Source organism: Saccopteryx bilineata, chromosome 4 (assembly GCF_036850765.1).
Source record: "Saccopteryx bilineata isolate mSacBil1 chromosome 4, mSacBil1_pri_phased_curated, whole genome shotgun sequence".
Taxonomy (NCBI): Eukaryota; Metazoa; Chordata; class Mammalia; order Chiroptera; family Emballonuridae; genus Saccopteryx; species Saccopteryx bilineata.
This window is the reverse complement of record NC_089493.1, coordinates 136,945,496-136,967,872: the sequence shown is the minus strand read 5'-3', so window position 1 is coordinate 136,967,872 and position 22,377 is coordinate 136,945,496. Positions and strand designations below refer to the sequence as shown.

At 46.5% G+C, this 22,377-nt stretch overlaps 1 protein-coding gene across 1 annotated transcript in view; it reads right to left on the bottom strand.

Moving 5' to 3' along the window:
• ARHGEF18 (Rho/Rac guanine nucleotide exchange factor 18) overlaps positions 1-22,377 on the bottom strand; it is an 87,391-nt gene that overhangs the window by 52,224 nt on the left and 12,790 nt on the right. The window contains 7 exon segments of the mRNA XM_066278461.1: positions 17,913-18,054; positions 18,180-18,285; positions 19,280-19,357; positions 19,957-20,001; positions 20,563-20,620; positions 21,253-21,367; positions 22,001-22,151. Of these exon segments, the coding sequence (XP_066134558.1) occupies positions 17,913-18,054; positions 18,180-18,285; positions 19,280-19,357; positions 19,957-20,001; positions 20,563-20,620; positions 21,253-21,367; positions 22,001-22,151 (695 nt within the window).

Genomic DNA, 22,377 nt, shown 5'->3' with positions numbered 1-22,377 from the left:
GTTCATTCTTGTACTATTAGTTATTAATTACTGTATTATTTTTCCATATGAACAACTGTAAGCCTACTTTTGCTCCACCCCGTAGTCTGCCATCTGCCAGAAGAGGAAATGAGGGTGATGTGACTTGATTTCTTCCTAGTGATTCATGCTGGTTTGAAAGCTCATGAATGCAGCTGCTTCTTTTTTTTTCCAGCTGTCTCTTTAGTAACTCCATTCTTCAGGATGACAGGAGGATGACAGCAAGGGGGCTGGTTTCTAATTGGGAGATAGCACTGTGCCAGTTCTGCTTCCTTCTTAGGCCTGGGGCCACCTTTACCCGATATCAGATTTCTGGTGGTACGCCTAAGATATCAAAGGCTGTGGGTACCTGAGACTTGCTTTTAAATTCTTACAAGACCTGTCATGTCATATGCAACTAGTGTAGAAAACACATACAATTTGAACTCGATGATTAAAAAAAACAACCCAACTTGAAAATAGTCAAAGGGCTTGAACAGACATTTCTCCAAAGAAGACATACAAATGTCCAAAAGCAAGTAAAAAGATGCTCAACATTACAAATCATTAGGGAAATGCAGTCAAAACCACAATGAGATGCCACTTCACATCCACTAGGATGATATAATTTTTATAAATGGAAATGCACAGAAACTGGTATTCTCGCTTACTGCTAGTGGGAAATTAAAATGGTGCAGCAGCTGTAGAAAGTTTGGTGGTTCTTCAGAAAGTCAAACATGGCATTACCATATGACCCATGGAATACTACTTTTGAGTACAGACCCAAAAGTACTGAAAGCAGGAACTTGAATAGATATATTGGCATATCCATGTTCACAGATTTATTCACAATAACCCAAAGCAGAAACAACTCAACTATCCATCAATGAATGAGTGGATAAACACAATGTAGTATACCTGTACAATGGAATAGGATTCAGCCTTAAAAAGAAAGGACATTCTGACACCTGGTACAACATGGACGAACCCTGAGGATATTATGTTCAGTGAAATAAACCAGACACAAAGACAGATATTGTGTGACTTCACTAATATGAGGTCTCTAGAGGAATCAGATTCATGAAGACGGAAAGTAGATGGTGGGTGCCTGGGGCTTGGGGCTGAGGGAGTTAGTGTTTAATAGAGACAGAGTTTCAGTTTGGGAAGATGAAAAAGTTCCAGAGGTGGATGGTGGGAATGGCTGCACAGCAATGTGAATACCCTTAATGCCACTGATCTGACCACTTAAAAATGGTTAAAATGGGCTGCTCAACATCGCCTGACCTGTGGTGGCATGGTAGATAAAGCATCGACCTGAAATACTGAAGTTGATGGTTCAAAACCCCAGGCTTGCCCAGTCAAGGCATATATAAGAAGCAACTACTATGAGCTGATGCTACACGCTCCTCCTCCTCTTCTCTCTCTTCTCTCTAAAATTAAAAAATAAAATCTTAAAATTTTTTTTTAAATGGTTAAAGTGATTTTTTTAAAAAAGGTGCAACCAGTGCTGCAGGAAACCTGAACTTCAGAGTGACTATCCCTCAACCATGGCAGACTGAGACTTTTCCCCACAAACATGATATTCCTCAGGACAAAGGGGGCAAAACAGCCTTAAGAATCTCCTTTAGCTTTCTTTGACTACTGTCCTGAGTTTCAGGATCCAGTAGCTTCATCAAGAGACTGGTTCCAACACACAAGAAACTCCACAGAGCTCTATAAGGGGTCTGGAAGGTCCTTGTCTCAGTCTCTTAGCATTCACTCCCAAAACTGCCTTAGTAAGTCAGTAGGATGGTTAATGGAAAATTTAGGAACAAAACCCACTCCACTTGGTGTTTTGAATCACTGATGACCACACAAGGGGCTGGGCAGAGGTGTCCCTGGAACTTTTTTACCAAGGGTGACCTAGTAAGATCATTCTATAGGATGGTATCAACTACTGGTGAAAATGGCCTTTTGATGAGACTGAAATGGGGCAGATCTGGACAGCAGTGCAGAGGTGTGACCTCAGGACCAGAAAGTGAGTGACAAAAGACCAGCTCAGTGCTCTGCTTCCTTATTAACATATCTGAAAAGGAACATGCGAGGGACCCAGTATGAGGAGGAGGTGCCCCACACTGTCCAGGCTTGTCCTAGAGGTCATTGCTGACCCCTTGCTCTAGTTCACACTATTTTCTGGTGTCAGGAAGGTGGCACCTTCACCATGCACAGGGAGTTCAGACCCAGAAAAAGCATTTCGTGAGTATTTCCCGTGACTCTAGGTACAAGGCCAGATGCTAAATGCAGGGGTCCCAGCAAAACATTCCTCACCCCACTCCACTGTGGCCTTGCCAGGAACGGCAGTTCACATTCCTCTTAGGTATTTAAAAAATAATTATGTTAATTCAACTGACTGTACAGAAATCAAAATGACATGGCTGAAAAACATTTTAATGAAATGCTTTTGAACAGATTAATATAGCTATGGCTACTATACATCTGAAATCTTCCAAAACAAAACAAAACAAAACCCAAACTGGCCTTATTACTTTTTAAAAAAACCTCTGATGGAGAAAATAAAGTGCAAATGTTAGCAGGGGTGGCTGTAAGGAGGGCAGAGGAAATCAGAAACTTCACAGAGGCCAGTGGGTTTCTCTTTCAGTAGATAAAAAGCATTCTGTTAAAGGCGGAAGGCAGGAAAGAAAAACATGCACGGAGAATGCCAGAAAAAACCTGTTTGCTTTCAATGGCCTGGGAAATTATTCAAGGGCACTGCATTTCTGTAAAAAGACTACTGAAATGGTGTCAGGGTCCATGAGGCTGAGAAAAAGGTCCTGTATGGGGAGTTCTCAGTGTGTACTCTCACCTGTCTCCTTTGCCTGTGTTCCTCATCAACTTTGTAAGATCAGAGTCATGGCCCTAGAAACAATGGTAACAACCATGGGTTTACAACAGGGGTTGGTAAACTGGGCCCTTAGGCTAGCCACCTGTTTTGTAAATAAAGTTTTATGAGAACATAGCCATGCTCATTTGTTTCCGTGTGCTCTGGGGCTGCTTTTTCCAGCAGAATAGCTATGACAGGGACTGGGGTCTGCAAAGTCTCAAAAATTTACTACTGGCTCTTTATGGAAAGAGTCTGCAGATCCCTGTTCAATTGTCTCTAATTGGTTTGTTCTGGAAGGGGGAACTATTCCCAACAATCAAGATGCAGCTGGCTGAGTTCACAGGAAGCTCATTTTTAATCCCTGACACACAGGAGGGAATGGAAGAAAGTGAAGTGTGAAGTCATTACTGAATTCTAGAGGCCTGAAATACCCGATAGCAACAGGCACAAGGTTGGTTTCTCAGTGTCTCAAGATCCCTACAATCCCAAGAATGCTGGCTGTAACTATTAAAGAGAATCAGCAACCAGCTCTTATATTAGGAAAATTCCAGAACCTTGCAAAGACTTTCAATAGTATGCCTTTCAGAACTGCAAAGATGTGAGCTTGAATATATTTTACTTCTCTGGTCTGAAGGTCAGGAAGAAAACAATGTCATGTGCTTACAGAAGCCAGGTGCAGGGCTCCAAAACTTTTGTATTTGGTGAAAGTGGTATTTGAACGCATAGTGAAGAAATATATTACAGGTATATAATATAGAGTACAGGCAAATAGCCAAACATTTGACAGGCATCCTCTCACACAGTCACACATGACCGTGGTCCCATAAAATTATAATGGAACTGAAAAATTCCTATCACCTAGTGACACTCTAGCCATCGTAAAGATATAGCACAAGTTATTACTCACTTTGGTGGTGATGCTGGTGTAAACAAACACATTGAGCTGCCTGTCATACAAATGTACAGTGTACACAATTACATACAGGACATAATACTTGATAATAATAAATGACTTTAAGCTACCCAGTTTGCAGTAATTTGTGACAGCAGCCCTAGGAAACAAATACAGTTCTTTGATAGTCAAAGCTATTAATTATATTGCCAGAGTTTATGTTTTTCTAAACATTTCCTACTGTAGGGTGTGCTGGGATTCATGGTTGCGTTTTGGCACTGACAACTCAATAGTGAGCTGGGAAAACAGTTTCTCACAAAATAAAATAGAATAGAAAATACCAGAGTTATCATAAGTAATGAAAATAAGTATTCTTTGGTAACAAACTTAGGATATCATCATGTGTATGGGCACTTACAGAGTCACTACGTAAAGTATGTTTTCATTATGATCAGTCATTACAAAACATACCCATCCAAGGGACTGTGCTATAGTCTCAGGAACCCCCACCTTTGGGCTCATCTATAATATAAGGTGAGCATTCTGACTAATGGAAAGTGACCCTAGTTTTTAAAATCTCCAGGGACAAAGATGCTCAGTGTTCACTTAGTTTTCCCATCTAGAATGCCTTTGTATTTCACCTTAACTGTGTTTCTGTTTATTTTGACTCTAGATCAGTTGTCCAATGCGCTGTTTATCGGACAGCATGCCAGAGACAGAAATATAGGCAGTGGCCAAAATACCCCTCAAGCAAGGAGTCAGGATAGGAAACTAATCAATACCCATTAAAGGACACTGGCTCAGGTGAATTGATGAAACAGAACACTGTCCTCTGGTCAGACTGTGCCCACCTTGGACATGTCCCATGTCACTATTCCTTTAATGGTCATGTTGTTATGGATTTAAAAAAAAAATAGAGGCCCTGGCTGGTTGGCTCAGCGGTAAGAGTGTCAGCTGTGGAGTGTGGAAGTCCTGGGTTCAGTTCTTGGTCAGGGCACATAGGAGAAGCACCCATCTGCATCTCCAACCTTCCCCCTCTCCTTCTTCTCTGTCTCTCTTTTGCCCTCCAGCAGCCAAGGCTCCATTGAAGCAAAGTTGCCCGGGCGCTGAGGACGGCTTCATGGCCTCTGCCTCAGGTGCTAGAATGGCTCTGGTGAAAATGGAGCAACACCCCAGATGGGCAGAGCATCGCCCCCTGGAGGGCATGCCAGGTGGATCCCGGTCAGGCGCATGTGGGAATCTGTCTGACTGCCTCTCCACTTCTCATTTCAGAAAAATACAAAAAATAAAAAAGATTCAGGTTACCACATGGTGAACCTTGAAAACAGTAGTAAAAGAAGCCAGATACAAAAGGCCATGTGTTATTGAATTTGTCAAGAATAGTCAAATCTATAGAGATAGGAAGTAGATCTGTATTCACCACAGGCTTGGGAAGTGGGAAGTGACTGCTAATGGGTCTGGGACTTCCTTTTGGGGTGATGAGAATGTTCTGAAATTAAACAGTGCTGATGGTAGCACAATTCTGAATAGACTGTATTTTAAAAACACTGAATTGTACACATTAAAAAGGTGAATGTAATGATATGTGAACTATAATATCCCAGGTAAAAAAAGCAGAATGGCTGACCCTACAGATAGCAGGACTTTTCCCAGCATAGCAAGCAGGAAAGCTGGAGGGCCTTCCTCTTTGGAGCTTTTGGAACATTCTAGAAGAGGGAGAAGCAGTAAAAAAAAAAAAAGTTTTAGCTTCCTGATAATAGGACAAGCTTAAAAGCAGTAATTTACAAGATATAACTTATAACTGTTCCTCAAATTTCTGGAGCAGATCACTGTGATTGTACTTCATTAGAAATATTATTTCATTTACTTATATATTTATTTTGCACTTCATTAATAAAGTTGTATTTTTAAAATAGAAAAAAGGAGCTAAGTTGTGTTCGCTGTTGCAACCTTGTACCTGGTACACAGCAGACGCCTAGTGATAATCTGTTGAATGAACAAATGAACAGCAAACACACCCAAACACTACTGAGTGCTCCACAAGCAATAACAACCTGTTTTTATGCTAATATTATAGACAAAAAACTAAGGATTAGAAAGTGTAAGTAGCATCTCCAGTGACCTGAGCTCTCTGCTACCACCTTTGTGTTCACATGCTCATGGGTGTGTGTTTAGAAGCAGCCACGGCCCACTCTTCCACACTCAAAGCCAGCAGCGTCGCATCTTCTAACCCAGGGGTAGTCAACCTTTTTATCCCTACCGCCCACTTTTGTATCTCTGTTAGTAGTAAAATTTTCTAACCGCCCACCGGTTCCATAGTAATGGTGATTTATGAAGTAGGGAAGTAACTTTACTTTATAAAATTAATAAAACAGAGTTAAAGCATATAATAATAATTACTTACCAAGTACTTTATGTCATATTTTTGCTAACTTTGGCAGAATAAATCTTTATAAAACAACTTACTATAGTTAAATCTATCTTTATTTATACTTTGGTTGCTCCGCTACTGCCCACTATGAAGGCTGGAACGCCTACTAGTGGGCGGTAGGGACCAGGTTGACTACCACTGTTCTAACCTCTCTCTCTGACTCTCTGCTTCCACCCTCATATCTCCTTCTCAGACCTGGGCCCTCCTGTTTCCCTCTCATAAAGACCCTGGTGATGACACTGGATCTAACTAGGTCTGCCTGGATAATCCAGGAAAATCTCCCCACCTCCACATCCTTAACTTAATCAGACTTGCAAAGTCCCCTCTGCCCTGTTAAGGTCACATATTCGAAGTTCATGTTATTCTGTCAACCACACTGGTTATGATGTTTCACCAGATTAGTGTGGTGGGAGAGGCTAACTATAAATTACAGAACAGAGGACATATGCAGATGTCCCTCAGTCTGCAAAACCATGACTCTCCATGCATAATGCACTTTGCAGGGACATGGGTGGCCAATACCTTTTAGGAATGAACAAAAAAGCCCCAGAACTGCAAGGGCATGGAAACCTCTAGCCTTCCAGGAGGGAGGCCCCTTAGTTTTTGGATTCTGGTTACAAAAACACATTAACCAGATCACTGCTCTGCTGTCACACTGACTTCGTTTTCATTTCTGACGGATTCTGCATTCCTTAGCAGACAGGTTGTCTGCCTCTCTCCTTCCTCTACCACAAGACTTTAGCAGGTAGTACCTGTTTCTAAAACTTGTTCATAGCCTGCCCTGCCCCTTCTCCATCCCAAAGTACTACCACCTGAGGGGGCCTGAAAGCCCATGAAGGGCTACATTTTACTGTTCTTGAACTCAAAGACTTTGGAATGGATTAGGGGTAGTGGAAAAGATAACCCTGATCCAAGGGCAGCAACAGGTATTCCCCTCTCCAATGCAAGATAAATCTGAGTGGAGTCTGAACTCAACATCTACTAACTACAGGGGACCTGTGCAGTGCAAGGAAGAGTTCAACTAGCTTATGACCTCAGGCCCCATCATCTACCTGGTTACCCACATTAAACTCTCTTCTGCGTTGTCCCACATTGTCACCTAAGCCCTGATACATCTATCTCTGAATAGATTGGAAGTCTGACCTCTTTCCACACTGTTTAGATAAAACAATTTCCCAATAGGCCTCCCTGTCTCCACCCTCCACCTTTTCCAAGCCATCCTATACCCACTGATGAAAACAGCTATAAAGTCCTCCATAGTAAAAAGCCAGCCTATAAAATGCCTGTGTGTCAACAGCATTTTGTTTCCTGACTCTGAGCCTTTACACATTCTGTTCCCACTGTGCCAACAGCTGCTGAGGTATGGCCTAACTAACACCCCTCAGGAGAAAGAGGGCTTTCTTGCCCATGCCTAGGCTATGGAATAATGAAATTCTAATCCCACCTCCCTGTCACGTAAGAGCTGTATTCAGCCCAGGCCAGTTGGCTCAGCGGTAGAGCATCAGCCCGGCATGTAGAAGTCCCAGGTTTGATTCCCAGACAGGGCACACAGGAGAAGTGACCATCTGCTTCTTCACCCTTCCCCTTCTCTCTTTTTCTTCCCTGGCAGTCATGGCTCAATTGGTTCCAGTGCATCCACCCAGGTGCTGAGGATGACTCCCTGGAGCCTCCAACTCAGGCACTAAAAATAGTTAGGTTGTGAGCATGGCCCCAGATGGGCAGAGCATCGGCCCCAGGTAGGTATATCCAGCTGGATCCCAATCAAGGCACATGCAGGAGTCTCCCTATTTCCCCTCCTGTTACTTGGAAAAGAAGATAAACAAAAACAAAAACAAACAGAAATGATGTAAATCAGTGTGTGTATTTTGCTACTTGGAATATAACCAACTGCAACTTTTATCAGTCAAAATTATGAACCTAAGAACAAAAAGCAAAGAAGCAAGAAAGTTGAATTTAGTTTACACCTAAAGCAATTTTAATAACAAAAAATGAGCAGAGCTGCAGGGATCCTTTCACAGAGATCTCCCAGGAAGACACTATTTTAATCAGTTTGTCCCTTCCCCCATCAGCCACATTCCTCCCCAGGAAAAGGTCCTAGAGACAGCTTCGGAGCTATGGCTGCAATTATTTTGCACCTGGAGAGGGTTCTGAAAACATAGCAGCTTTTCACTACTTTCAGGGAGAAAGTAAAGTTTCACTAACAAATAACAAAGAAACAACAACTGTTTGAACTTACTAAAACTCTCTGTGCTTTGAATTAAGAGAGCTGTGATGAAAATGTTTCAAAGGTCAGATGGTATTTGAAGAAATGGAAAGAGACCCTAGGATGAACGAGGAAAAATGAAGGAGACTTTCACTTAAGGATTATTAATATGCTCAACATGTGGAAGGTAAATACCCAGGGAGGCACAGCTCGTGACCACAGCTCTAGTCCCAATGGCTGGTGACAAGGGAAACAAACGGTAATTGCTACTGTGTGACAGGAATGAAAATTATACCTTGGTTTATGCCAGAAACAATGTAGATGCCACTGCAGCTATCAAAGTCGACTTAAAAAAAAATGGAATCACAGAATCACTTTTACATTTCTTTAAAACATGCCATTCAAAAGTGAAAAGCTAATCAAAAGTAAAACAAAGTACATTTACAAGAACTAAATTTATTATGCCTTCTAGCTGTATGCTCTTATTTGCTTTGAAATAACTTTTTTCTCAAAATGACTTGATTTGTAGAAATTGCAAACTTTTTTTTTTTTTTGTATTTTTCTGAAGCTAGAAACGGGGAAAGATAGTCAGAAGACAGACTCCCGCATGCGCCGACAGGGATCCACCCGGCACGCCCACCAGGGGGCGTCACTCTGCTGCGACCAGAGCCACTCCAGCGCCTGGGGCACAGGCCAAGGAGCCATCTCCAGCGCCCGGGCCATCTTTGCGCCAATGGAGCCTCGGCTGCGGGAGGGGAAGAGAGAGACAGAGAGGAAGGAGAGGGGGAGGAGTGGAGAAGCAGATGGGCGCTTCTCCTGTGTGCCCTGGCCGGGAATCGAACCCGGGACTTCTGCACGCCAGGCCGACGCTCTACGCTCTACCACTGAGCCAACCGGCCGGGGCCGAAATTGCAAACTTTTGATAAAATGTAAACTTTGACCCAGTCCAAACAACTGAGATGTTCAAATTCTCCAGACTCTCTGTTACCTTTAATGTCAACCTAAAAATACAACCTAAAGATAAAGGGCATGAGCCTATGCACAAATGATGTAACATTTATTGAATCTCCACCATTTGCCAAGCACTCTGCTATGCACCTTAAACATTTCTCATCAAATCCTCAACTAATCCTTATTACCAGTTTAAAGATGGGAAACTGAGACTTAGTGAGCTTACATGGCTAATATGTGGTGGAAACTGGGACCAGAACCCAGTTGTGATTTGACACTCAAGCCTGTCCTCTTGACATTTCTCCATGTATCTCCAGGATTAATCACTCACCCGGACACGTGCAAAATCATCCCTAAATTGCCATTGGCCATGGGACTGTTCACACTATCCTGAACGGTCTCTATTCAACCAGAAGAGAGGGATCCTTTAACCGGCTGGCTGGAATTCTACTCTCCCTCAACAACGCAGTGAGGGAAAGTGTACTCTTCACTTCGGGGGTAAAACTTCAAAAAAACGTTTTAGCCTCTAGATCAGTCATCTCTTCTACCGCTTTGATCACAACACAGCAACAGGTGAAAAAGTCACGAAGTCAGCTACAACAAACCGTGCAAGCACCACGGACCGCAATGAAGACTGCACTGCACCATCTAAATGCTTCTGCAAGACACTGGACACATACACTTGGGGGTTTTGTTACCCAAACGCTTAGTGGCACAGAGGACCTCTACTCCAGGAAATGTGTTCTCCATGGAGGACATAAGCATCACGGTGCTGGTTACAGTTATGGTTATTTTCGCACCCCTGGACCTGCCTCAGGTGCCCCCGGACCTGAAGCCCAATGACCTGTCCCTCCCGATCAAGGGGAGGCTGCAACGTCCAAGCGCTGGGGCTCGGATGCGGCCGGCGGGCATCGCCTGCACCTCTGCATTCGCCGGAGACACGCAGAAGAGCTTGGAGGACGCCACAGGGGCCCGACGTCACCTTCCCGGACCCGAGGCCTCCTCCCGAGGGCCGTTCTCCTCGGGCCCGCCCTGCCGCCCTTACCTCGGCGTGGCCTCTCACAGGCAGCTCCCCGGCAGCCGCCGCCGCCCACCCTCGGTGCACCCACAGACAGCTGCAAAGCTGAGCCGGAAACGGGAAGCCGCGCGGGCCAGGCACGCAGGCGCAGCCCCGCCCCCGGGGGCGGACGCAAGGGTGTGGTCCCGAGGGGGCGGGGCCTCACGTGCCTTTCAGTCTGAAGAGTTTTGCTTCCGAACGGACTTGGAGCGGCTGGGATGGGGCGTCCCCTCTATTTGTGGGGCATGTGGGGACTGCTGGGGAGGGTACTTGCGAGGAGGGCGAGGACGATCCTTGAGGTGCGAGTCGGGCGAGGTGGGGGTCATCGGTGGCCTGGGTAATTAATGGGGCGGGGTTCTGGGTGGGGAGCTCCGTGGTTGGGGGTCTTACGGGGAAATCTGGGGCCTGGGGAGGTCAGCGGGCGCCTGGGGACATTGGTGCGGTTGAAGACTAGTCTGGGGGGAGAAAGGCGGGTAAGAGAAATGGAGAGAACAGATTTGTCACCTACGAAAAAGGGGCAATGTTGACTACAGGCGGAACTAGAAGACTGGGAAAAATTAGTTATATACCTCTCAGGTGGTCCCAAACACACCAACATAGGTACCCCCAGGTATCCCAAATACATGCCAGACACCCACTCAGGCAGGTGCCATCAGATACCTTAAATATGCTTTCAGGCACCAGAAAATTGTTCAGACACCCTACCTAGGTCTGTTAGAACCCTAATACTAACATTCAGAATCTGAATAACATGCCAAATATTCCCAAGGTACCACATACTTCCATTCAGGAGTCATCAGATCCCCCAAACAGGCTTTCAGAGACCCAGAAACATATAAGAGGCTCTATACAGAAACTTCTAGATCCTTCCCCAAAACACAAACCAGATACCCCCAATACAGATATGATCAGATATGCTGAAACAGGTGTCAGAGTCTGAAACACATGCCAGACACCTTCACACAGGTATTCTTAGACACCCATGGACCTGCCAGATACCTCCCCCAGTGCTAGCACCTCCTCAGGTGCCGTCAGGCATCCCAGTCTGGAGGTGGCTGGTCCAATCCAGGTTCTTCACAGGTACGGCCTTTGGGCAAATAACCAGGAGAGAAGCCAAGTACTTCTCACCCAAGGGTCAAGCTGGTCCACCAGGCCAAGATCTCCCCAAATCAAACTCGGTTCAAAACACAATTTGTGGTCAAGAGCCCTTACTTCAGAAACTGGGGTATAGGTGGGGGGTCCCCAAGTAACCTGCCTTCAGTTTAAGTTCAGTCCTCATGGTCAAAAGCAGAAGCATGTCCAGGGATCTGGAGACTCCGGAAGTGTAAGGAAATGCTTCATCAGACACCCAACTCTGATTGAGGTTAGAAGCCCTAACTTGGGTCCTTTGAGGTCTCAGTGGGTCGACACAGCTCTCCCCTAAATGTAGAAACTGACTTTTTTCACGGAATCTGGCAAGGAGAGGTATCTCTTATCTTTCTTTTATCCATCCAATCATTCTTCATCTATTGAATCCTTACCATAGGCCATGGACTCTGCTGAGAGCTAAGGAGACACAGAGAGCTTAAGCCTAAAGCAGCATTCCTCAATCTTGGCATTATTGATAATTGGGCTGGACAAATTCTCTGTTGTTGGAGTTGGGGGCTGTCCCGTACATTGGAGAATGTTAACAGCATTCTTGGCCTGTACCCATTAGATGTAAGTAGCACCCCTTCTTCCTGACAATCAAAAATATCTCCAGAGGCCCTGGCCGGTTGGCTCAGTGGTAGAGCGTTGGCCTGGCATGCGGGAGTCCAGGGTTCGATTCCCAGCCAGGGCACACAGGAGAAGTGCCCATCTGCTTCTCCACCCCTCCCCCTCTCCTTTCTCTCTGTCTCTCTCTTCCCTTCCCACAGCCAAGGCTCCATTGGAGCAAAGATGGCCCAGGCGCTGAGGATGGCTCCATGGCCTGTGCCTCAGGCGCTAGAATGGCTCTGGTCACAGCAGAGCAACGCCCCAGATGGGCGGAGCATCGCCCCCTGGTGGGCGTGCCGGGTGGATCCTGGTGGGGCGCATGCAGGAGTCTGTCTGACTGCCTCCCTGTTTCCAGCTTCGGAAAAATGCAAAACAAACAAAACAAACAAAAAATATATATATATCTCCAGATATTGCCAGATATCCCCTGGGGGGAAGAATGATCCTCAGCTGGCAGCAACTAGCCTAAGAAAGGCTCAGACACTTAACAGTCACCAAATACAGTCTTCACATGGCAAGTGGACCTGCACTATATTTTAAAGGGTGAGTAAGAGGTGGCTCAAGGAGTTCTAGGAGCAGCCCTGAATGAGAAAGGTGCTCTGTAGGAGCAGCCACAAGACATCAGGGTGCCTGGGCTTTGGAACCTGGGTGGCTGAAGAGTGGGAGAAAAGGGTGGAGAGGTGGGTGGGGTCCGACCTTGAAGGGCCTCAAAGGTAAACGTCAGGAACAGGACTGTCTAGAATAGTATTCCTTTAGAGGGGCTGATCTCTGAGAAAGCATGTCAGCTTTATTCTGGAAATTCACCTTCTGTAATTATCTGGAGAATGACTCATTCCCTATTCTGTTTAACTTACTGTGGGGCTCTTTCCCATGAGGGACAGACAGTGATATGTGCCTTTGAATACCTCTGATGGTAGATAGGCTTTTGGTGAGTTATACCCGGGAGGTGCCTGCTCTCAGCCTTTTGGGAGTGAGACACAGCTGATCTGGCCTCATGTGCCTCCTTAGATAGGTGTGGGGGCTGGGGTCAAAGCCCAGGGTTAGGGTCTATGATTTAGACACTAGCTTTGTCCTAACAATAACAACAAATAGTGATGATGATGATAGGTGCTACTATTGCCTTTCCATACCAGGCACCTTGCTAAATGCTACTGCTATCATTTCTTTTACACAATCTCAAATATTCCTTAATCTCAAAGAATTGTCTTAGATATCAAGTGATGTCTCCTACGTAGAGATTTTAACATGATAGCAAACCCAAAGGTCAAATCTCTATGTAGGAGTTAGTTTCTTTAGAGTATATAATTAGTGTTGATTTTTCCTGTAACAAAACAAAACATTAAGTATGGCTCCTGCCCTGCCTTGCATTGTATTCTAGACTTGGTTACTCAATGGTTTCTGCTAGCCACAAGAACAGTTAATAACAGTGTTATGCTTGTACCAAAGAGTTCAATCTGATCCTTAATATCTGGTATTTTGCCAGTAAGTCTGATAAGAGATTATAAAATGCCAGTCATAGAATTTGAAAATAAACTCTAATCTCTCCTTAGCTATTTTAGGCTTTTATAGAAGGTAAGGACTCATGCAAAACATTTTTGCAAGTCTGAATGCTTAATATTAGAATTACTGGTAGCTTATTTTAAAGCAAAGGAAAAACAGCTGAGCATGAATTTGCTGTCTTTAGAACAGTTTGAGAAAATATGGTATAAAGGTGTTTTCAGTTTCTTGTTTTTTAAATAGAATTATTTATTAATTGATCTTAGAGAAAGAGAGAGAGAGAGAGAAACATTGATTTGTAGTTCCATTTATTTATGCATTCATTGGCTGATTATTGTATGTGCCCTGGCAGGGGATTGAACCTGCAACCTTGGTGTATCTGAAAGATGCTCTAACCAACTAAGCCAGGGCCAATTTCTTGTTATTTTAAATATTATTATACACAGCTACTATTAATACCGTTTCAGTGAGAAAACCTTAAAAAATTGTCCCTAGCCCTGGCCATATAGCTTGGTTGGTTAAGCATTGTTCTGATATGCAAGGGCTGTGGGTATTAGGTTGTGGGTACCAGTCAGTGCATGTACTACAAGAACAGATCAGTGTTTCTGTCTCTCTTTCTCCCTTCCTCTTTCTCTAAAAAAGAAATCAATCAATAAATTTTAAAAATTGCCCTCAAATATTGACAATAAGCACATCAAACAACAAAATGTCTTTGATATACAGTATTAAACTTTTGCTCTTCAGGCAGCTGTAATTTAATTTTTTTCTTCATGTGTTTTCTTTTTTAAAAATTGAGATATTTATTTTCTTTTAAAATATAAAATTTTGTTTTGGGTACAACTAAAAAAATTAAAATATTATTTTATTTTTTGATGAGAAAGAGAGACAGGAAGGGAGGGAGATGAGAAGCATCAACTCGTAGTTGCATCACTTTAGTTGTTCATTGACTGTTTCTCATACAATGGGGAAGTGAGGAGCTCAAGCTGAGCCAGTGACCCTCTCTGCTCAAGCCAGAGACCTTGGGGCTCAAGCCAGCAACCATGGGATCCCATTAATGATTCTGTACTCAAGCCAGTGAGCCCTCGCTGAAGCTGATGATCTTGGGGTTTCGAACCTGGGTCCTCAGTTTCCCAGGTCGACACTATCCAGTGTGCCACCACCAGTCAAGCCAAAAGATTATATTATTGTTATTTAAGAAACAATCACTGACCTGTGGTGGTGCAGTGGATAAAGCGTCAACCTGGAACACTGAAGTCGCAGGTTCAGAACCCTGGGCTTGCCTGGTCAGGGCACATATGAGAGTTGATGCTTCCTGCTCCTCCCCCTCCTCTTCTCTCTCTCTCTCTCTCTTTCTCTATCTCCCCCCCCCACCTCTCTAAAATGAATTTTTAAAAAATCAAATAGCATAATGTGGCAGTGAATTGGTGATCAGGGGCTCAGGTTTTGAGATTGCATCCTGCCTGTGTGATGTTGAGCAAGAACTTAACTACTTTGGGCTACCATTTCCTCATCTGTAGAAAGGGAAAATACTAGTGCCTATTTTACAGAGTTATTGTGAGGGTTAATGAGAAATCTGTTTAAAATACAAGGTGTTTGAGATATTGTAAATGTTCAGTGGTGTAACGTTACCCATTATTATTATTATTATTTGTGCAAAGTCTTCTGTTACTGTAAAATGATGTTTAAGAAATTAGTTTCTAGCCTGACCAGGCAGTGGCGCAGTGGATAGAGCGTCAGACTGGGATGTGGAAGGACCCAGGTTCGAGACCCCGGGGTTGCCAGCTTGAGCACGGGCTCATCTGGCTTGAGCAAAAACCTCACTAGCATGGACCCAAGGTCACTGGCTCGAGTGGGGGGTTACTCAGTCTGCTGAAGGCCCGCGGTCATGGCACGTATGAGAAAGCAATCAATGAACAACTATGGTGTCGCAACAAAAAACTGATGATTGATGCTTCTCATCTCTCTCCGTTCCTGTCTGTCTGTTCCTATCTACCCCTCTATCTGACTCTCTCTCTGTCCCTATAAAAAAAACAAAAAAAACTGATACTTAAAAAAAAAATTTAGTTTCTATTGGAACCCTCCTCTTTCAAGGTCATATTTGTGGCCCTGGCAGGTTGGCCCAGTGGATAGAGTGTCACCCCAGTGTATGGACTTTCCGTGTTCAATTCTCAGTCAGGGCACACAGGAGAAGTGATCATCTGCTTCTCTACCCATCCCCCTTCCCTCTTTCTCTCTTTCTCTCTCTTTCTTCACCCTCCTGCAGCCATGGCTTGATTGGCTCCAGCGAGTTGGCCCCAGGTACTGAGATGGCTGTGCAGTCTCCACCTCAGTTGCTAAAAATAGCTCAGTTGCCAAGCAATGTCCTAGATGGGCAGAGCATCACCCCATAGGAGGCTAGCCCGGTGGATCACAATCAGGCGGGGGCATGTGGGAATCTGTCTCTCTTCCTCCACTGCTCTCACTTAATTAAAAAAAATCGTATTTTAAAGAGTTTATTGATCTGCTAGGTAGAGTAAGTCATTTTCTTGCTTCAAAGTAAGGTAGTTTATAGATCAGCAAACTTTTTCTGTTAAAGAGCCCCATAGTAAATATTTTCAGCTTTGAAATCATGCTGCAAAACACTCCACCTGCCTCTGTAGTATGGAAGCAGCCACTCACTTATATACCATCTATGGCTGGTTCTAGATCTTTGGCCTTATCCTTTTTTCTGCCAACTTCTCAGCTGCCCCTTAAGTCAGATGCCTCAGATAGGGCTCCAGAAGCTTGATGCTGGCCCGGCAGTAAGGCCCTCCTGTATCCTGCCCAACTCAATCCCTCCACTGTTCTGGCCTCATGTGCCCCCCATAAAACACAGGAAATCAGCAGGAACCGGAAATCACCTGCTGTTTAAAAGGACTTCAGGACATTGAGGTCAGTGCACTTTGCACTTTGCAAAGCCCATGCCAGCCTCACTAAAAACAAGTTGTGTGTCAGAGTGCAGGTTGTAGCTCCTTTGATGAATAGAAAGTTCAAAGCAGCACAACCCTGACAACAGTAGCCACTAGCAGGACACCCACAGCCTTACACCAGGCAAGACAGCTGGGCTGAGACACTCTGAAAAGAGGAAGGAATGAGGAAGAAGGAACTAATGCCTTATATGGAGCCAGGAAATGCGAGAAATGCAAAATCTGTGGCTCAGTTCACAAGGCTGTTCTCCATCTCACTGATTCTCACCTGGGCAACCCTGTCCTCCAGGGAACATTTGGCCATGTCTGGGCCATATTTCATTGTCCTGATTCATGGCAGGCATGCTACTAGCATTTAATGAGTGAAGGCCAGGTATGCTGCCCAACATCATATAGTGCATCAGACTGTCCCCCACAATAGTGCCAAGGTTGAGGACCCTTCACTAGCCCACAGTCCACAGTCTGAATGCTCACTACAACCATCATGCACAACTTTACTGACACACAATTGCCGCTACCTTCCCTCCATCCCTACAAAGTGGGACTCTTTCAAAAGGCAAACCTCTAAATCACAGGAAGACCAGAGTCATGACCCTCTAGGGTCTCTTGAACCCAGTACTCTTCCCTAAGCAGAGATCTTGACTGTTATTCCCTGGAGAGCTCTGATAGGCAGGAAGCTGCCTGTTGTGGAGTGCGCTGTATCCCTCCTCCAATTCATAGGTTGCAGTCCTAATCGCCCAGTATCTCAGAAGTCAACCTTATTTAAAAAGATGATCATTGGTGATGTCGTTTGTTCAAATAAGGTCACACTGGAGCAGCATGGGTCCCTAATGCAATATGACTGGTGTCCTTATAAAAAGGAGAAATTGGGACACAGACCCACACACAGGGAATATCCCAAGCAAGGGATGCAATTTTGTGGCCACAGGCCAAGCAACTACCAGATACAAGGAGAGAGTCCTGGAATGTACCCTTTCCTAGCACCTTCTGTAAGAACTTTGCTCTCAGACATTTCTAGAACTGTGAGAATACATGCCACACAGATTGTGGAACTTTGTTATGCAGTCCTAGTTAACTAGTACACTGCCTCAGTTTGAAGAGGATTTTTACAATGATGAAACTGAGACTTAAAGGGAATTTTTTTGACCCCTAGCTAACCAAATGGTCCCTACCCTTAAGGACTGATCCCCGGTGCTCTCCAAGAAGCCAAGGTCAGTCCACCCTTGGCAAGGATGAAATGGGACAAGAATGCAGTAAGTGAAGGAGGCCACAAGAACAGTTTGGAAAAAGTAAAGGAGAGAAAGTGGCTGCCATCCAAGGGGACCGGCTGGGCCAACTGACTTACTAGAGCTGAGATAGTGTTTGCTGCACTGGGGGCAGTTGGAGTGGTCAAAGAAGGTTCCTTGTGCTAGCTGGTGGCCATTGACACATTCCTTTCTCTCTGGAGCATCCTGACCTTTGTCCTTTAGATGTGCTGGGCTCCTCCCCTGTGGAGGACAGAGGTGGGGCTTAGAATGCTTTGTGCATCCAGACCTACCTTGAATTACAGGGCTCTAGGGCCAAGAGCACCCTGACATACTGAAGAGGGGGGGTCTGGGTCCCACCTCCTGACCTTGTCCTTATGCCTGGTGACTCAACTGTGGAGGGAACTGAGTCTGTGCTTCACTCTGGCGGTGCCCCTGTCACTCCTCTCCATCTTGCTGGCTCCATCCTCACTCCTAAGAGGTGAAAAGATGGATGAAAAGGGGACAGTAGGCCCAGAAGACCATTCTGAGCCAGCCCTGTATGTTGCTCCTGGAATGTGTCTGCCATCCATCTCCCTGTGGCCTTCCTCTCCTGTTTCACCCTTTCTACAGTCCCCAACTCTCTCCCTCCTTCTTCCACTCACTTATTCACTCAACAAATATTTGAGGCTGTTTACAAAGTTCCAAGAACCATAGGGACTGAGTTTGCAGGGCCCAAGTGACATAGTCTCAAGCTTGAGGTCCCTTGATGGGCCCAGGCTAGAAATCTTGGCTCTGTCATCTCTGTCTCCTCCCTTTGACTCACCCCTCCCCACCTGCTATCTAATCAGACTATAAATCCTGCCCATTCTTACTGCCAGATTTCTCTCAAATCCAGTTGCCCTTTCCTCCCACAACACTCAAGCCCCAGATCACTGTCACGCCTCTCCTGGATTATGGGCACACCCTCATTTAATAAATACTAGGTCAGTGACAAACAAACCCGGCCTGGCAGAATCCATCTATTCCCTGGAGTGAGATTCCGCACCTCCAGTCTGTGCCCTCACCGGCCCAGCCCTGCCTGTGTTCACCATCCTCAGTCACTAAAGGGTTATGCTCCTTAGCTTTGCAGAGGAAATCTGGCCTCTGCTGACTTCCCTCACTGTCCCTTCTCCCAGTCACACCCTGACACTATTCCCCAGTCCTTGCTGTTCCTCCAGAAGGTACTGTTTTCTTTTCCCCACCCTCAAATCTACTTTTCCATCAGAACCCAGCCCCAGCTGCCACCTTCTCCAGGAAGCCTTCTTCCCACTTCCGGGTGTATGAGGAGCCCCACCCTCACCCCCACTGTTGCTCTTGGTGATCCCAGTGAGAGCATGGGGGCCCCAGCTCAGAGCGGGGTGCAGAGCTCCACCAGTACACGCCTGTGCAGATCCAGTGCCAGGATCCCACCCACCTGCCTGCCTGCAGCTTCCATCTGCCTACTTACTCTGACAGGAACTCAAACCAGGTGAGGTTTGAGCGAGCTCCTCTCAGGCCCACTGACAAGTGAGTGGTTTGCAGGGGCCTTTAGGACCAGAGGGGACAGACACCTGGGTCAGCAGCTCCCTCCCTCCCCAGCTGTCCCCCTCCTGCCCCTCTCCCTCAGGACTGCTGTGAATAGATATCTGCCCGGTGCCATGGTCCAAAAGCCCACCCTTCCTGCATATGTGGGCTTGTACAGATGGTCACGGGGCGTATGTTCTGACAGCAGGCAGAGTTTGGGAAAGATGACCCTTTCTCGTTTGTGCAGAGGTGTCTGATGGGCTAGTGCAGCTCTCTCCTCACCACCTGATAGCCCCGTTCTTTTCCCGACCACCTCTCCTCCCACTCTTCCTGTCCCTTTCTCCCTGCTTCTCTACAACCTGTTTCCTACACCTGTCCCCCATCTCTGTTTATGCTCACACCTGTCCTCTTACACCTGTGCTTCCACACCTGTCTTCCATCCTTGTTCCTCCAGACGTGTGATCCCCACAATTCTTCACAACCTATCTCCTACATCTGTCCTCTCCCACACCTGTCCCCCATACCTGTCCACTCTCCTACCTGTCCCCAGACTTCACCTTCATGTTTCCCACACCTGTCCCCCATACCTGTCACTCCCTTATCTGTCCCCCTTCCTCTTACCCATGGTACTGTCGAAGTTCTTGCAGCACCTGCTGGACCATCAGCCTGGAGTGGGAACAAAACAACCCACAGTTGCCTGACCTGTGGTGGCGCAGTGGATAAAGCATCAACCTGGAACACTGAGGTTGCCAGTTTGAAACCCTGGGCTTGCCTGGTCAAGGCACATATGGGAGTTGATGCTTCCTGTTCCTTCCCCCTTCTCTCTCTCTGTCTATCCCTCTCTCCTCTCTAAAACAAAAACCAAAAACCAAATTGAATAAATAATATATATATATATTAAAAAACAAAAACAGCCCACAGTTGTCTCATTATAGACATATTCCCCGAGATGAGCGGGGGTAGCCTCCCCTGCCACAAGTCCTGATGCAGACCCTAACCAGGAGCCCCAACCCCTCTCCTAATGCCATGTTGAAAGCTTTCTGAGAGGCCAGGGTCCCCTGCCCAAGTGAAGGATGGTGTGGGAGAGAAGACTGAGGTTATGGGGGGACTATGACTGCCCCAGTCATTTACTGCCAACAACACTGCAGCCTGTACACTCCCTCCTGACCCCTTGACCGTCCACTGGGCTCCCCCTACCCCCTGCCCCTGCATAGGGCAGACACTTACACATGCTCTGGTTGCACATGGTCCTTTTCCAGACACTCCAGCACTGGGGGCTCCAGGCCTGGAAGTAGCCCCACACCAGGAGACACAGGTGTGAGGAACTCTGGGGTAGGGCCAGCCATGCAATGGGCCCCGTGACCCACCCCTGCAGAACTGGAGACCAGCCAGAGAGGACTTGCCACTCACAGGAGGAGAGGCGTGAAGAGGGAAGAGAGCCAGGGACAGAAGAGTCTCCAGAGTCTCACAGACCTTACAATGTGCTAAGTGCTTTGCACGTGTGCGCTCACTGAACCCCCAAGTGGCCCCAAGGAGGTAACATTTATTGTCTCAATTTATGGAGAAAGCTGCAGAGGCTGAGACTTGTTAGAAAGGGTAGATTCAAGTTTAGCCTGCAGGTCTGTCTGACACTGGATAGAGACAGCTCTTAGGACAGAGATTCAGAGACAGACAGGGAGATAAAGAAACAGAGTCAGAGACAGAAGGGAGAGCAAGGTGCAGTCCACCTTGGCTCCGTGCTGGAGGCCTCTCTTTCTCTCTGGAACTCCCTCCCTCGGGACCTCCAGGGACCTTAAGCCCCCTCCATCTCCTCTGGGGTCCAGCTGGGACCCCATCCAGGGCACTCTCCTGACAACCCCCCCACACACACACACAACCTACTTGGTTTAAATGAGGGAACCCACTAGGCATGGCTACCTTGCACAGCTGGGGTGGGCACCTCCAAAGCCTGAGAAATCTCTAGGGAGCTGATCTCATCCAAAGACACAGGAACGGACTGTGACCTCATTCTTTTCTTCAGGCTGTCACATTCCTGCAGGCAGCAAGGATCTCGCTCAGCCAGGTAGGCACTCCAGGCTGCAGGAAGGCTCCCAGATAAATGATCTTGGCTCCAGCCTCTAGCTACATGCAGGGTTTCCCCCAGCCATAGGGCAGGTGGATTTACCTAGCAGCCAAAGACTTGCCATACCCTCCCAGTCATGGGCTGCAGTACCTTCCCACCCCCAATCTGTGGGCTGGGGCCCTGAAACTGTGAGTTACAGATTCCAGCACGTCCCCAGGTCACAGTAACCAACAAAGATGCTCAAGCATTTCCCAATTGTGGGATGGAGTCCCAGACTTGAGACGAGGCCTCTCAGTTGTGGACTCCAACCCCAGACAGGGCTTCCTTCCAGCTGCAAAAATGCTGAGACATCCCCCTGCTCCCCAGTCAATTGCTTGTACTTTTGGCCAAGGATCCCCTGCTGTGGACCCTCCTCAGTGAATAATCCTTAGGTCTGAGCTGGAATGTCAGGACTCAGAGACTCACCACTCATGGGCTACAGCATAGACAGCCAGCCATGACTGGTAAGCCCTTATGAGTAAGGCACTCCTTCCTACCCTCAGCACCTGCTCCTGGGCCCAGAGGTGTGTTTTATTGTCTGGGGTGGCAGCTGCTTGCACCCACCTTGCCTGGGTGCTCTGCTGGGGCCCCACCCCTAGACAGACAATCTTTAGTCCAGGCTTGCAGACCTTTTCCAGGAAGATTCAGGGCAAGGCTAGCCAGGGTCCGAGGGAGACAGGAACCCTCATTTATAGTCGAGGAGTCAAGGCTGAGCCTGGTGGAAGAGGGGAAGGAGTCAGGACTTTGACAAGTCTTTTCTACCTGGCTGCCATCCCAACTCCAGCATCTGGGGGATCAGGTAGATCTGCAGATGATGCTTCCAGGGCACAGAGAGGGGTCCCCATCTCCCTATATCAGTGGGGTAGTAAAGGGGGCAGCCAGGCTGGTGGATTTGCTGAAGGTACATTTGTATCACAGACCCTCCATTTTTACATAGACTA